At 43.2% G+C, this 12969-nt stretch overlaps 1 protein-coding gene across 1 annotated transcript; it reads left to right on the top strand.

Moving 5' to 3' along the window:
• Positions 1-1568: 1568 nt before the first annotated feature.
• On the top strand, positions 1569-12586 carry adra1d (adrenoceptor alpha 1D; the record flags this gene model as incomplete). The annotated part of the gene is made up of 2 exons (XM_084465700.1): positions 1569-2529; positions 11988-12586. 2 exons carry the CDS (start codon positions 1569-1571, stop codon positions 12584-12586), a joined length of 1560 nt encoding a protein of 519 aa, XP_084321826.1.
• Between the last annotated feature and the right edge of the window lie 383 nt (positions 12587-12969).

The following is a 12969-nucleotide window of genomic DNA, read 5'->3' as shown; positions in this document are numbered from 1 at the left end:
TTGCCATAATAGGACAGTGTTGGTTTAATCAGATCGCCTGGGAAGGAAATCAGAGTGGTGGGAGATGACCGTCCTCCTATGATTACAGATCAGGTTCACATGAAAATGTGTTTTCTTTACAATTTCTGTCTTCAAAAATGTAGTTAAATTTGTATTTTGTTACAGTAATTAAAGAAGGAAACTTGCCGCTACCGATTGAAAATCTGTCCAAAATCTGTCCTCAAGGTTCTTGCTTATCTTTCTGTGACCATTTTCTCACAACTGGAATCCGACAGGCAAACAGAAACACGTTGGTCTGTTGGGTTTCGACAGACCCTTGACCTTTGCCCTCTTTGACCCTGCCCATCTACCTCTGGCCCCAGGGGCCCCCAGGACACACGCCACCAGGGCCCCTCCCTACCTGGGGCCCACTCTGTACATCAAGCCTGCCCGGGGACTGCAGCTGCACAGCGTCACTGGACAATGTTCACAGCTGCCCGCCCCCCAACCCCCCTCCAACCTCTGCTGTTGGCTCTGAGCTGCACTTCAGTCCCATCTGGTCAGGCTAGCGTGTAAGCTACCAGTTTGAAGGGGCTAGGCACGCTAGGGTGTCGATTATAAAAAAAAATTATACAGCATTAAAGATTACATTTATTTTATTTAAATTCGTTTTAGGATTATGATGTAGGTATTTGAAGCTCCAGATGCTGGTCTCACTAACTTCCACTATAGGTTAGATAGGATCTAGGCCTACTTTATAGACGCTACAATGGGAGCCACGGCAGCAAGCACAGGACAATACAAAAAAAAGGAAGAAAAATAAATAGAAAAATAGAAATTGGGACCGAAAAATATAAAAATGTTTGCAGTAAATATTTTTAACTACAGTATGAGTATAATGAGTTATATGCCAACAGTACAGTATACAAACTATTAACGTCGCCATGAGCCCCATACATGTCCTACGTCGTACTACAACGAGCAGAAGGCTATTGAATCGTCCTGATGAATCAGAGTAGATCTGCGTGCCGCGCGTCACCACCGCTCGGGACCGTTATGACTCTGCAGGCTGCGTGACGCGCCAGTGAATCCACTTGGCGGGGAGGAGCGGACTTCAGGCACACTATGCGTGCAGGCGGTGGTAGTGTGGGGAGATGCGGGGAGAGTTGGTGGATAGGGTGCCCAGGACGCCACCAGCGGTGCGTCTGTGTGAGGACTTCACCGTGGCATTTTCTTGACCGTCACAATTTTTTTTCTTTTTTTTTTCCCAAATCGTTTACATTTTTTTTTACTACTTCAAAGCCTACTTATTGACCTATTTTTGGACCTGGCATTTTTAAGAGGAAAACTTTTAGCATTCGAACGCATGTGGCGCTTTGCCTCGTGCCGTTCTTTGTAGGAGACAATCTTAAGGAAAAACAAACAGGCCTACATTCTCGTCGCAAGAAGACCTGCACGAGTGCGTCATTGGACCGCAAGTTATTATTTCGCCAGTAGTAATCACTCAGGACTCGTACTACTATGATGTCAAGCGCCGCGCTGTTTTCGATGGGAAACAAACTTTGACCACCTCTTCATGGAGTTTCAAAATGACCCATTCTAACTTCACGGAAGACGGAAGCGACGATGGGATCTACTCGGGCGAGGCGCTCAACGCCTCCCTGGACAACCAGACGCACGCGGGCGGCAACCGCACGACCTGCAGACCCGCAGAGGTGGACTCCCAGGTCATCGTGGTCGGCGTGTTCCTCGCCCTGTTCATCCTGGTGGCCATCGTGGGCAACATCCTGGTCATCCTCTCGGTGCTGTGCAACAGGCACCTGCAGACGGTCACCAACTTCTTCATCGTCAACCTGGCCGTGGCCGACTTGCTGCTCAGCATCATCGTGCTGCCCTTCTCCGCGTCCCTGGAGGTGCTGGGCTGCTGGCTGTTCGGCCGTGTGTTCTGCAACATCTGGGCCGCTGTGGACGTGCTGTGCTGCACCGCGTCCATCCTCAGCCTGTGCGTGATCTCCATCGACCGCTACATCGGCGTGAAGCACTGCCTCAAGTACCCCGCGATCGTGACCGAGCGGCGGGCGGCAGTGATCCTGGTGGTGGTGTGGCTCTCCTCCATGGTAATCTCCATAGGACCGTTGCTCGGCTGGAAGGAGCCGCCGCCGGAGGACGAGCGCATCTGCAGGATCACGGAGGAGCCCTTCTACGCGATCTTCTCCTCGCTCTTCTCCTTCTACCTGCCGCTCATGGTCATCCTGGTCATGTACTTTCGGGTGTACGTGGTGGCGCGCCGGACCACCAAGAGTTTGGAAGCGGGCGTGAAGCGGGAGAGGAACAAGTCGATGGAGGTGGTGCTGCGTATCCACTGTCGCAGCGTGCTGGGCGACGTGCGTCCGGACGGCTCCAAGAGCAGCAAGCAGCACCCGTTCAGGAGCTCGCTGTCGGTGCGCCTCATGAAGTTCTCGCGGGAGAAGAAAGCGGCGAAAACCTTGGCGATTGTGGTCGGCATGTTCATCCTGTGCTGGCTACCCTTTTTCTTCCTTCTACCACTTGGTAACGTTCCTTCTCATTCTCTTTTATACAAAGGCTATATTGCCACAGGCTACGTAATATTGTGAGCGATGGTGATGGAATTCTCAGACAGTCAACGTAATGACACAAATCACATCCCATTAATCTTTATTTTTATTATATAATTAAATGATAGGCTTACATCAAAACACACACACACACACACACACACACACACACACACACACACACACACACACACACACACACACACACACACACACACACACACACACACACACACACACACAATCCATATAGCCAGGAGAAAATCTTCAGCCTGCATTAAAATGTGAACATCACTTAGGGTCAGTGATTGAGCTTTCACTACAGATCATTCACAGCACTGAGCATTTTAATTTTTTCATTAATTCAAATGTATTGCACTAAGCAATCAATAAGCAATTTCATGCTTGCTTATTGATTTGGCCCAGATGCATTTCACCACCAGTCAGATGTGATCTTGCTATCTGACATGGAGGTCTTCCTCAACCTTGAAGATCCAACAGTAGTCCTAGCATATTTAGCTGCTTATCCCCCCCCCCCCCCCCCCCCCCCATCTCCTCATACTCTTCCACACGTGCACACGTATACACGTCCCATCCCCAGAGTTTGACCTCCACCCCCCCCCCCCCCCCTGGTGTTTTATAAACTGGTGATTTATAAACTGGCTTAATGACAAGAGTAATTGACCCGAATGAACCAGTCACTTTCCTGGTATTCTTCTCAGTGAGAGGCTGAAAGAAAAAAACAGAGATGAGGAGCAGAGAGGAAGGAAAGGGAGGATGTAGCTCCGCTCCACACTTCGTAGATAACAACACAATTAGTGATTCAAACTCTGGGCTTCAAAAAGACTTAATACCCTTTTGGAAAATTACATGATTGTTATTCCTCATAGACGACAATTCTCTGTTTGATATTCTCTCTGTTTCTCTATGTGTGCGTGTGTGTGTGTGTCCGTGCGATGTCTGCGTGTGTGTCAGAGTGTTGGTTTAAAGTGCATTGGAGGGCATCATCTTAACAAAGGTGCATGCAGCAGGTCCCAGTGTTCTCTAACCAGTCCCTGTCCACATGAGTGTTCAGAGCTACCCTGTCTTGGCATCGCTACAGAATCCCTGCCAAATATCTACCATTTTCTATGGAGAAATTAAAAAGGAGAGAGAAAAAGGTTTGATTTTATAAGTAACTTTGGTCCACTGTTGTTCTGATTTCCCTTTAGATTGTGTTGGGCAGGAACAGAGGAGAATGGGGAAGGGGGGCTTGGCCAAAAGGAAATGCTTATCTGAAGAAAATAGCACTTAATCTACAATATATATTTTTTGTTAGATCTTAGGGTGTTTAAAGTGGCAGATGAATCAACTGCTTGCATATTTTAAATAAAGATTCTTCAGATCCTAAATGAATCTGTTATGTATTCAGTCAGCACTGCAGGATTCAGACTTACAGGGTTGTTTGAAACTACAACTTTTCCTATAGTGTTGTCTTGTTACGACCGATTTGCATTTAGCTCCTAGCTTTCAATACAGGAAACAATATTTTCTTGGATGTTGTGCGTGAAACACTTCCCAGAATGTTGAACCTTTCTTGAAATGAAAATCCAAATCATGTATTTTCAACATGAGAAAATACACATTGGTGTGTATGTAGCACTGGGGCTGACTATTTGGCCTAAAGTTAAGGTTTTTTATTTACAATATACTATTAAATATGTCTGATTCCAATGTGATGTAATTTGTACATAACATTAAAAGTCCCAATATATTGACATTGAGGTCTAAAATCCTGCTGTATGTCAAGGCGAAACGACAAGGTTCTGTGTGTGTACACAAATACATGCAGCCCTCTCAGAGCCTAGCAACGTGTCAGCCTTCTATGCAGAGGCTCACATCGTCACACAAATACAAAAACCCTTGTTGGACTCAACAGCCTCAACTCAGGCTAAGGCGTAAGGAAACATTCCTACTACCATGTTCTTGTGCAAGCACTGCATAGTGCCATGGCCAGATCTATAGGCTGGAAAGGGCCCGGTATGCTTAAAATTAAATGGAAATCAGCATGCATAGGCTGTTGAACATGTTCATTTTTACAGGGTACAATTTAGTCATAACATTAATGACAACTTAATGACATTAATGACATGAGTCGCCGTGGGAGAAGACTTGTCCCAGGTGACTACAAATGAAATCATTCATAACTGCAGGCAGTGGCGTAAAGGGGGAGGGGACATGTTGGAAAAAGTGTTCAGTACCCTTGCGCACACTAAAGTGATCAAAGTCCAATGTGCTGCTTTGATTTGATCCCAACCCTGCCATTTCTGTCGGTGCAAAAACTGCAACTTTCCCTATTGAGAAGACAATAACATTTATTGTGGTCTATTGTGCAATTGATTAGCTGTGATCCTTCTCGGTGCAGGGGGTCATCTTCCATCCCACCACATCGTCATAGCAGAGAAAGAATAGACCGGGATGAAGGAACAAGCCCAATCATAAACCAGGGCGATTGGAATAACTTTACAATGCCCTGATTGGCTTCTTCGTTTTCCTCCCCTCCGATGAAAACGCAATCATATTAAATATGCAGTCATTATTGTTCAAGGTCCTCCATTGCCAGTCCTTTCAACAATTGGCCTTTCTAGGTTTGAGCCTGACAGCCGTTCAGAGATACGGTGGTCGTATTTGTCGTATGACTCAAAGCACTGGGTGAGATCCCCAGTGTGAGCAGCTTATCTGTATCTCTACCTGAAATCATGTCCTTTTGGATAAAATAAAAACTTAACTCAATAGTAAATTTAGGGAAACATTACAGGACAAGGAGCATCGTAACATCTGCTAATAATGAATTAAATATAAATGAAAATATGTTTTGTCGTGAAACTGTTTGCCGTTTGATTTGAGTGCCATAGAGTTTTGGTTGTTGTCCTACATTCAATTACAACAGTTGACAAAGGCACATCCTGTTCCTTTGATCAGTGGAATTCATCATTTTGTCCAACATCCGTTATATTTGTACATTTTTGTCCAACATCCATCATACTTGTACTTGTTTCCTGTCTTTTGGTTAACAATGGAAGTTATGGGGTTTTGCCAATTTAACGTGTGTTGGACGGACAGCGTTTTAGATCCAAACACAGAAATCTGAAGGTTACGGCCATAAGAAAGCAAAAGAAGACGAGACATGCTGGCCTTGTTATTGAAGGCAAGCTCTGCAAGCGGAATCATTTGAACTAGACGGGACACTATATGTTTAAATATTTGTTTAGTCTGAGTCTAATTCTGTGATCCGTGATAAGATGCAACATTTTAAAGCAAAAATGTATCTGCAGCAAACAGGCAAAACCCATGCATGTAGGCGAATTTCAAACCCATAGAACATGTGTCTGGATGGGTGCATGCTGTGCATAGGCTGTGAGGAAGGAATTTTTGCTTTGCACCAGCTTGCGTAGTTTACTCACTGCAACTTTAACAGAGGTTTGAGTCCCATGAAGCATTTGGCTAGCAGCGCTTTACATGCAGCTACTCTCTGCGGCCCTGATCATCACTGATCACCACTGATCACCGATCATGAGTTAACCTTGCGTCTCCGAACGGAGGCGTGCGTAGGGACGGCGGTGGAACGTCAGTTCAGTCGAGAAGGGTACTCCCTCAGCAACATTACACTCTTATTGTAGGCCCGCTGTTCTCCAAGGCCATGTCCTGGCTCCAACATAGAAAATAAAATGTATTTTGCATTTCGAAAGTGTGAAGTGTGTGAACTTGCCAACTCATCTTAGCCCAATCTATGTCAAAAAGAAAATTCTCCAAAAGGCTGGATCTTGAAAACACACACACACACACACACACACACACACACACACACACACACACACACACACACACACACACAAACACCTTCATTATCTCCTCAAGTACCCCTCTCTTCAAAGCAATCAGCTTTCCAACACTGGATAAAAGTGTAATAATATTCTAACAGACAGTGGGCAGGTCAAGCAACTACTTATAGCCTCCTGAGTTTGCCATAACAGGAATTGAACCGGGTCCTTTGTCCTCCCACCAGTGCCCACCAGCGCCCACCGGCGCTCAACGAAGAAAGTTGTTTCTTCAACCTCTAGGAAAACTACACAATAAAGTACCTTTACCACTAGGAAAACAACACAATATAGTACCTCTTCCCACTAGGAAAACTACACAATGAAGTTCTTCTACCACGAGGAAAACTACACAATATAGTACCTCTTCCCACTAGGAAAACTACACAATAAATTACCTCTACCATGAGGAAAACTACACAATAAAGTACCTCTACCACTAGGAATACTACACAATAAAGTACCTCATCCATTAGAAAGAACGCAATGAACATATTTAAATGCTTACATTTTTTTAACTATATGTTACAAATATTTGTAGGAATTTGTATTATTATGGAGTAGTATTCAGTAGAAGCAGAATACCTTATGTCTATCATTAAACATTTATTGACATGCTGTAGTACCAGACAGTTGAATGTTTTTATGTTATGATTAAATTATTAAGCTATAAATATTAAATGTTATATTAAATATTAAATGTTCTTTTTTTTTTTTTTTTTTTTTTTCTTGTTTATTTGAAAACAGGGACAGTGCACATTAATAACATTACTGTAAATGCGCCAGAATTAGCCAAGAGGCTATTTTTCATCTGTAGTCCCCAGACGGATGTTAAAAAGTCACCCTTTTTCACCTGTTCTTTCACACACAGGCCCAATTTCCCATACAGTTCATGCACTTGAGTTCTCTCTCTCTCTCTCTCTAGCAAACAAACAAAAATGAAATGGTGCATGTGTATATATATATATATATATATATATATATATATTTATATATGTATGCACACGCAGCACCTTTTCATTTTTCTTTTGTTTGATTTTAATTGTCCTGATTTTCTTATCATCTCACCTCATCTTAGCCTGTGGATATTTATGGATCTAACCAAGAATCTAAGTGCTGGGAATAGAGCAGACTAAGCACTACACTATCCCACACCCCTTTGCCATCTCAGATGAAGATGGTAGGTGTGGTGATGCAGAACAATGAGCATGGGCCACAGAGGCATAGGTCACTGGTCCCCAATACGGCCAGGCTCTATAGCGCCACACCTTAAGGTAACAGCCTGGGAAAGGTAGCTTTTCTTTCGTGTGTAAGTGTGGCCATAAAGGTAACCGTTCTCTGGAGAACAACATTCATAATCCTCATGGGTAGCAAGTGAGAAGTGAATCACTGTGATTCTGTTGGGCAGGGTAGTGTTTAAGTGGTGGATAGGACGGTGGATATTCCCCTGTGGGGAATGGGGTATGAGGAATTGTTTGGATACCCGATTTGCGCAGCCTTAGCATCCTTTAGCGAGTTAGCTACAAGTACATAACTATGGGATTCCGCTGGTGAAGCAGAAGGCCTACAAAGTCCTTTTAATTTATTTATACAAAAATCATTAGGTTCGCCAAAAGCCTATGCTTCTTTCTTCATGTTTAGCAGTATTTCATCATCCTGTTCTTGAGTTAGATCGTGGGTGAAAGCTTATCCTGTAAAATCAGCATCCTGTCTTGAGCGGAGTGGTAGGCCTGCAGAACAGAGATTCCACCAAACAAAAATTTATTTTTGACTTTCTTCATAGGCAGGGTGCAGACGATGCGTGTATAAGTTCAACACTTGGCAGAAATACAAACACAGAGAACAACATCGACAGAACCGTGAGAAGACGTGAGAAGACATGAGAGACGCCTACTCGATGCGAAAAAACACCAGTGCCTGAGGTGACCTGGAACTGAGGGGTATTTAAGGGAGTGTAAAGGGATGAATGAACCACCGAGACACAGATGTCTGACACTGACATTCTGACACTGACAGTCATTCATGTAACATATATATAATCGTCTAACAAATAAGAAAATGAAAGTCTGAATGCAGACATGCTCACATCTGGGTGAGTCACTTTCTTTCGCTTCGTATTTGTTTGGACTAATCATGTTGTTTGAGGCGGGGATCTGTTAGCGGGTAATTGGCAAACACAAACTCAGCCAGTACTTGTAAACTGTAACAAAGTGTCTGTAAACGTTTCACAATCAACACTGTGTGGACTGCAAAAATATACTTACCAAATCCTCTTCTGAAAGCTTCATCCACTAATCAAATCAACCTTTTTCTTCGGTGGAATATCTTCTCATGAAAACAAGCGTCACGCCACCCCTTCCAGTTGTTCGTTTCTTAGCCCAGACTCTGCCAACTGCCTCCGGAAGTTCTGCTATAACATACTAGGACTGCTGGATCCAAGATTATCCAAGGCAAACAGACATTGGTGACTAGTTTGTGGTCATGTATTGATAATATATTATATTATCAATACATGATTTGCGGACATACTAGTTTGTGGTCATGTATTGATAATATAATATATTATCAATACATGACCACAAACTAGTCACCAATGTCTGTTTGCCTTGTTTGACACTAATATGTAGTATATTCATTAAAGTAGAGTGTGTATAAATGCAGCTGAAACAGGATCTTTATTAGAGAGCTAAAGGCCTTCATCATACGGGTGTAATAGTAGAGGCGAACACAGATGTATCTCACGACCTTACTAAAGGCCACTGGCATGCCTAGCCCATAATGAACTAAATGAGCTACACCTGTTTTTGCCCCCACTATTACACCTCGGTGATATATGCCTGGACATTGTTAGATAGCCTACAAGCTAAGATACATCTGTCCCATAGATATATATACTGACTAGATATCGCCTGAGCAGCGCTGTTCAGTGGAACGTATGCGTCAACAATGCCACCATCTTGCCGCAGGGTAACCACCCACCTGAATGAATGAAGTCCATGGGGTAGAGGTCCTCTCACACTCAAAATCACTCTAAATCCCCTTATTTTAAGGCAATCTTCAAGTGGGTTGGGTCAAACGTGTGTTTGTGGTAATGATAGTAAAAATAATTGATAAATATATATACTTTTTTATTATCATTACACGTCTGACGTATGTCAGAAACCCTTGAAACACTTGAAGATTGCTTAAAAGGAAGGGGATTTTGAGTGATTTTGAGTGTGAAAGGACCTCTGCCCCATCTGACTTCATTCATTCAGGTGGGTGGTAACCCCGCGGCAAGATGGTGGTATTGTTGACGCATGCTTAGAAGCCGAATGCAATATGTAGTCTGTATGTATATAATATATATATGTATCTCTCCAGCACAAAGAGTGCGTGTGTGTGTGTGTGTGTGTGTGTGTGTGTGTGTGTGTGTTCTGGGTCAGCTGGACGGCACACATAATCATGAGGCTATTTCAGATCCACAGAATCTTGCTTTCATCTGGGAGACGCAATTATGAGCAATTACCTCCCACTGACGTTCGCCAGGAAACAGTAGAGCTACTAGGCTCTGGGTGAACCAAGCATGCTAGCATGATGGCTAACAACAATGCTGTGTGGCAGCCTTTCCAAACCTTTTTAAGCCGGGGCCCAGTAGATCTTGACCCTCAGCCTCTGGGGCCCACTTAGACCTACATAAACAAACTTGAGTAGATATACAAAACTAGAATGACCAAATGAACACAAATGTCTTAATGAAGTGGATTTTAAGCTTTCAATCTGCAGAAGAAGTGCATGTTAAAACAGTCAATATAACTGTTTTTTGGAGTGTGGCCCAGGAGCCATGATCCACAGCTTGAGAAGCGCTGCAGTGTAGGGAAAAGTAGCTCTGTACTCTCACATGATGGGCCACACTAATATTTAGAGGAAATGGCTCTCCATGAACTGCACTTAGTTTTTACTGTTCGGCCCAATCGCCAAAACCTTCCAGACCTTGTAAGTGAGGTTAATTTGGGATTCAACAGCTGATATTGAATTAAATTAAGTATTCAGAGAATAAAAATATATAACTGACAAACTGTATTTGTCCTCCTTGTCCTTGTATATAATATACCACGGCTATGAAGGTCACTGGATGTAGCTGTTAGCTTAACCCACTGCAGGGACAAAGGGTGCCATAAGACACATTCTGGGACCAACTCGTTTTCAAAAATACAATAAAAATTTTTTTTAATATATTTTTATAATATTTAAATATATATGCATCCATAATGTAATAACATGTATAATACAAATGTTCTATCAACATACACATTATGCATTTATACTGAGATGAGTTCATTCCCCCAGGCAAAATTATTCCTCTGTTTGACAAACCATGCCAAACCTATTTTTGCCTCACATTAAAATTGAATCATCTAATTTTCCACCGTTTTTCTGATTATGATTTCCCTTTGGATGATGAATGTCCCTTTTGCAAATAACATTATTCCCCACATAAATTACAGCCTGCATTGGAAAATGAAAGTTTCAAAGAGGACTTTGGTTGTTTGATCAAATCAAAGCATGTATTAGTTGCAATAAATAGGCAGTTTTTTGAACGTAGCTCTTTATACATGCATTTGATTGTAATCATGAAGAGAAAGTGGTTAAAAAACTAAGGAACATTGTTGCAATAGTCCATCATGATCCAGCTTTACGTGTATGCATAATTTTTTGTGTGTGTTTGAATTGATAAATAACCTTTAATAGCTATATATCAATGTATATATTTGTTGATATAGTTCTCATCGCAGCTACTGTATGTATTTATATTTATGTCTATAAATATACAGTTTATTTCAGTTCTTATATATCTTTGTTATATATATATATATATATATATATATATTAGGGGTTGCAAAGACTGGTCGACCCTGCCAGGAGACGTCGACTAGTGTTTGGCACATAATTTCACACACTACCAATATGGCGGTTGCAGAAAAGACAGCAGTTGGTGACTTTTTGCCGCAGCAAACACAGACTTACACTTCAAGTGTGTGGAAATATTTCAAAAAAGATTACATAAATAGCATGGTTACCTGCAAAATATGCAATTCAGTTCAAGTACAACAAAAGTACAAGCAAAATACATTTTTGGACAGCCCTTCTATCTCCGTGTTTTTTTTTTTGTGTGTGTGTATATGTGATGACGTCATCGACGACTAGTTGACGACGTGTCGACTTCATTGATAGAAACGTTGACTTAAAAAAATTAGCAGTCGTGCAACCCCTAATATATATATATATATATATATATATATATATATATATATATATATAATATAATATAATCATGACATATGTTTTCATATGTCATGATTATATAAGTATATTTGTGTTCATATGTCATGTTATATAAGTATATATAAGTTATATAAGTATTTGTGTTCATACATGTCATGGTGATATAAGTTTATCTGTGTTCATATATGTCATGGTTATATCAGTTTATTTATGTTCATATATGTCATGGTTATATTAGCTGATTTGTGTTCCCATAAATCCTGGACCCATGTTGTGCTGTGTTCTCGTCCACCTCCCCCCGTCCCCTCAGGCTCCCTGTTCCCGGCGCTGAAGCCGTCCGACACGCTGTTCAAGGTGGTGTTCTGGCTGGGCTACTTCAACAGCTGCATCAACCCCATGATTTACCCCTGCTCCAGCCAGGAGTTCCAGCGCGCCTTCACCCGGCTGCTGCGCTGCCGCTGCCAGCGCCGCCGCCGCGTGCTGCGCCGCTTCTACGACCAGCGGTGGCGGACCGCCGTGAAGGGGATCCAGAGGGACCGCATGGGGGGGGGCTACGGGCCCGCCGCCGCCCTACACGGCTCCACCGGCAGCGGCGGTGGCGGCGTGGGGTCGCTGGTGTATGCGACGACGCCGTCGGCCGGGAGCTCTCTGCACTTCAAGGGCTGGCGTCTGTTCCCGCCCCTGCAGACCTCGTCCTTCCAGCTCAGGGAGAAGATGAACAGTCTATCGAGGAAGATCACGATGAGGGGGGGGGGCTCGGCGGGCGGGACCGGGGGCAGTGCCGGGTCCTCGCTGCACCGGAACGACATCGACACGGTTTCCATGAGGATGTACGGCGAGTGTGAACCGGGTGGCTATCAGGTCTGTGACTTCCCAGACTGCTACGACCTGAAGGAGACTGACATTTAAAGACTCGGGTGGAGGAGGAGGGTGGTGCTGATGGCCCTGAGACGGGGCACAGAGAGGAGGGTGGGGGATCGTTGGGAACCCACAGAGCCAGACATGCGGACGTAGCTCCTTGATGGTAGAAAGTATTTTACACTGTGACTTTGACTTGGGGTTTGGGGTTGAGCTGATTTGAGCTGCAACAAATGATTATGTTATTTATTACGGGGAAGAACGTTTAACTGCTTTGACAACCGCTGTTGGTCGACAGTTAGCAGTGAGCTCAATTTGACCGTCCTTGTTATGTTTAAGTATTTTGTTATTTCTTACAAAGCATTTGTCAATCCAGCTCTGTCAAATAAACAACAGGGGGATGGAAAAAAAGAATGACAATGTTATATATACAT

Source organism: Micromesistius poutassou, assembly GCF_964030765.1.
Source record: "Micromesistius poutassou genome assembly, chromosome: 3".
NCBI lineage: Eukaryota > Metazoa > Chordata > Actinopteri > Gadiformes > Gadidae > Micromesistius > Micromesistius poutassou.
The sequence above is the reverse complement of the archived record's forward strand: the minus strand, read 5'-3'. Positions and strand labels throughout refer to the sequence as shown.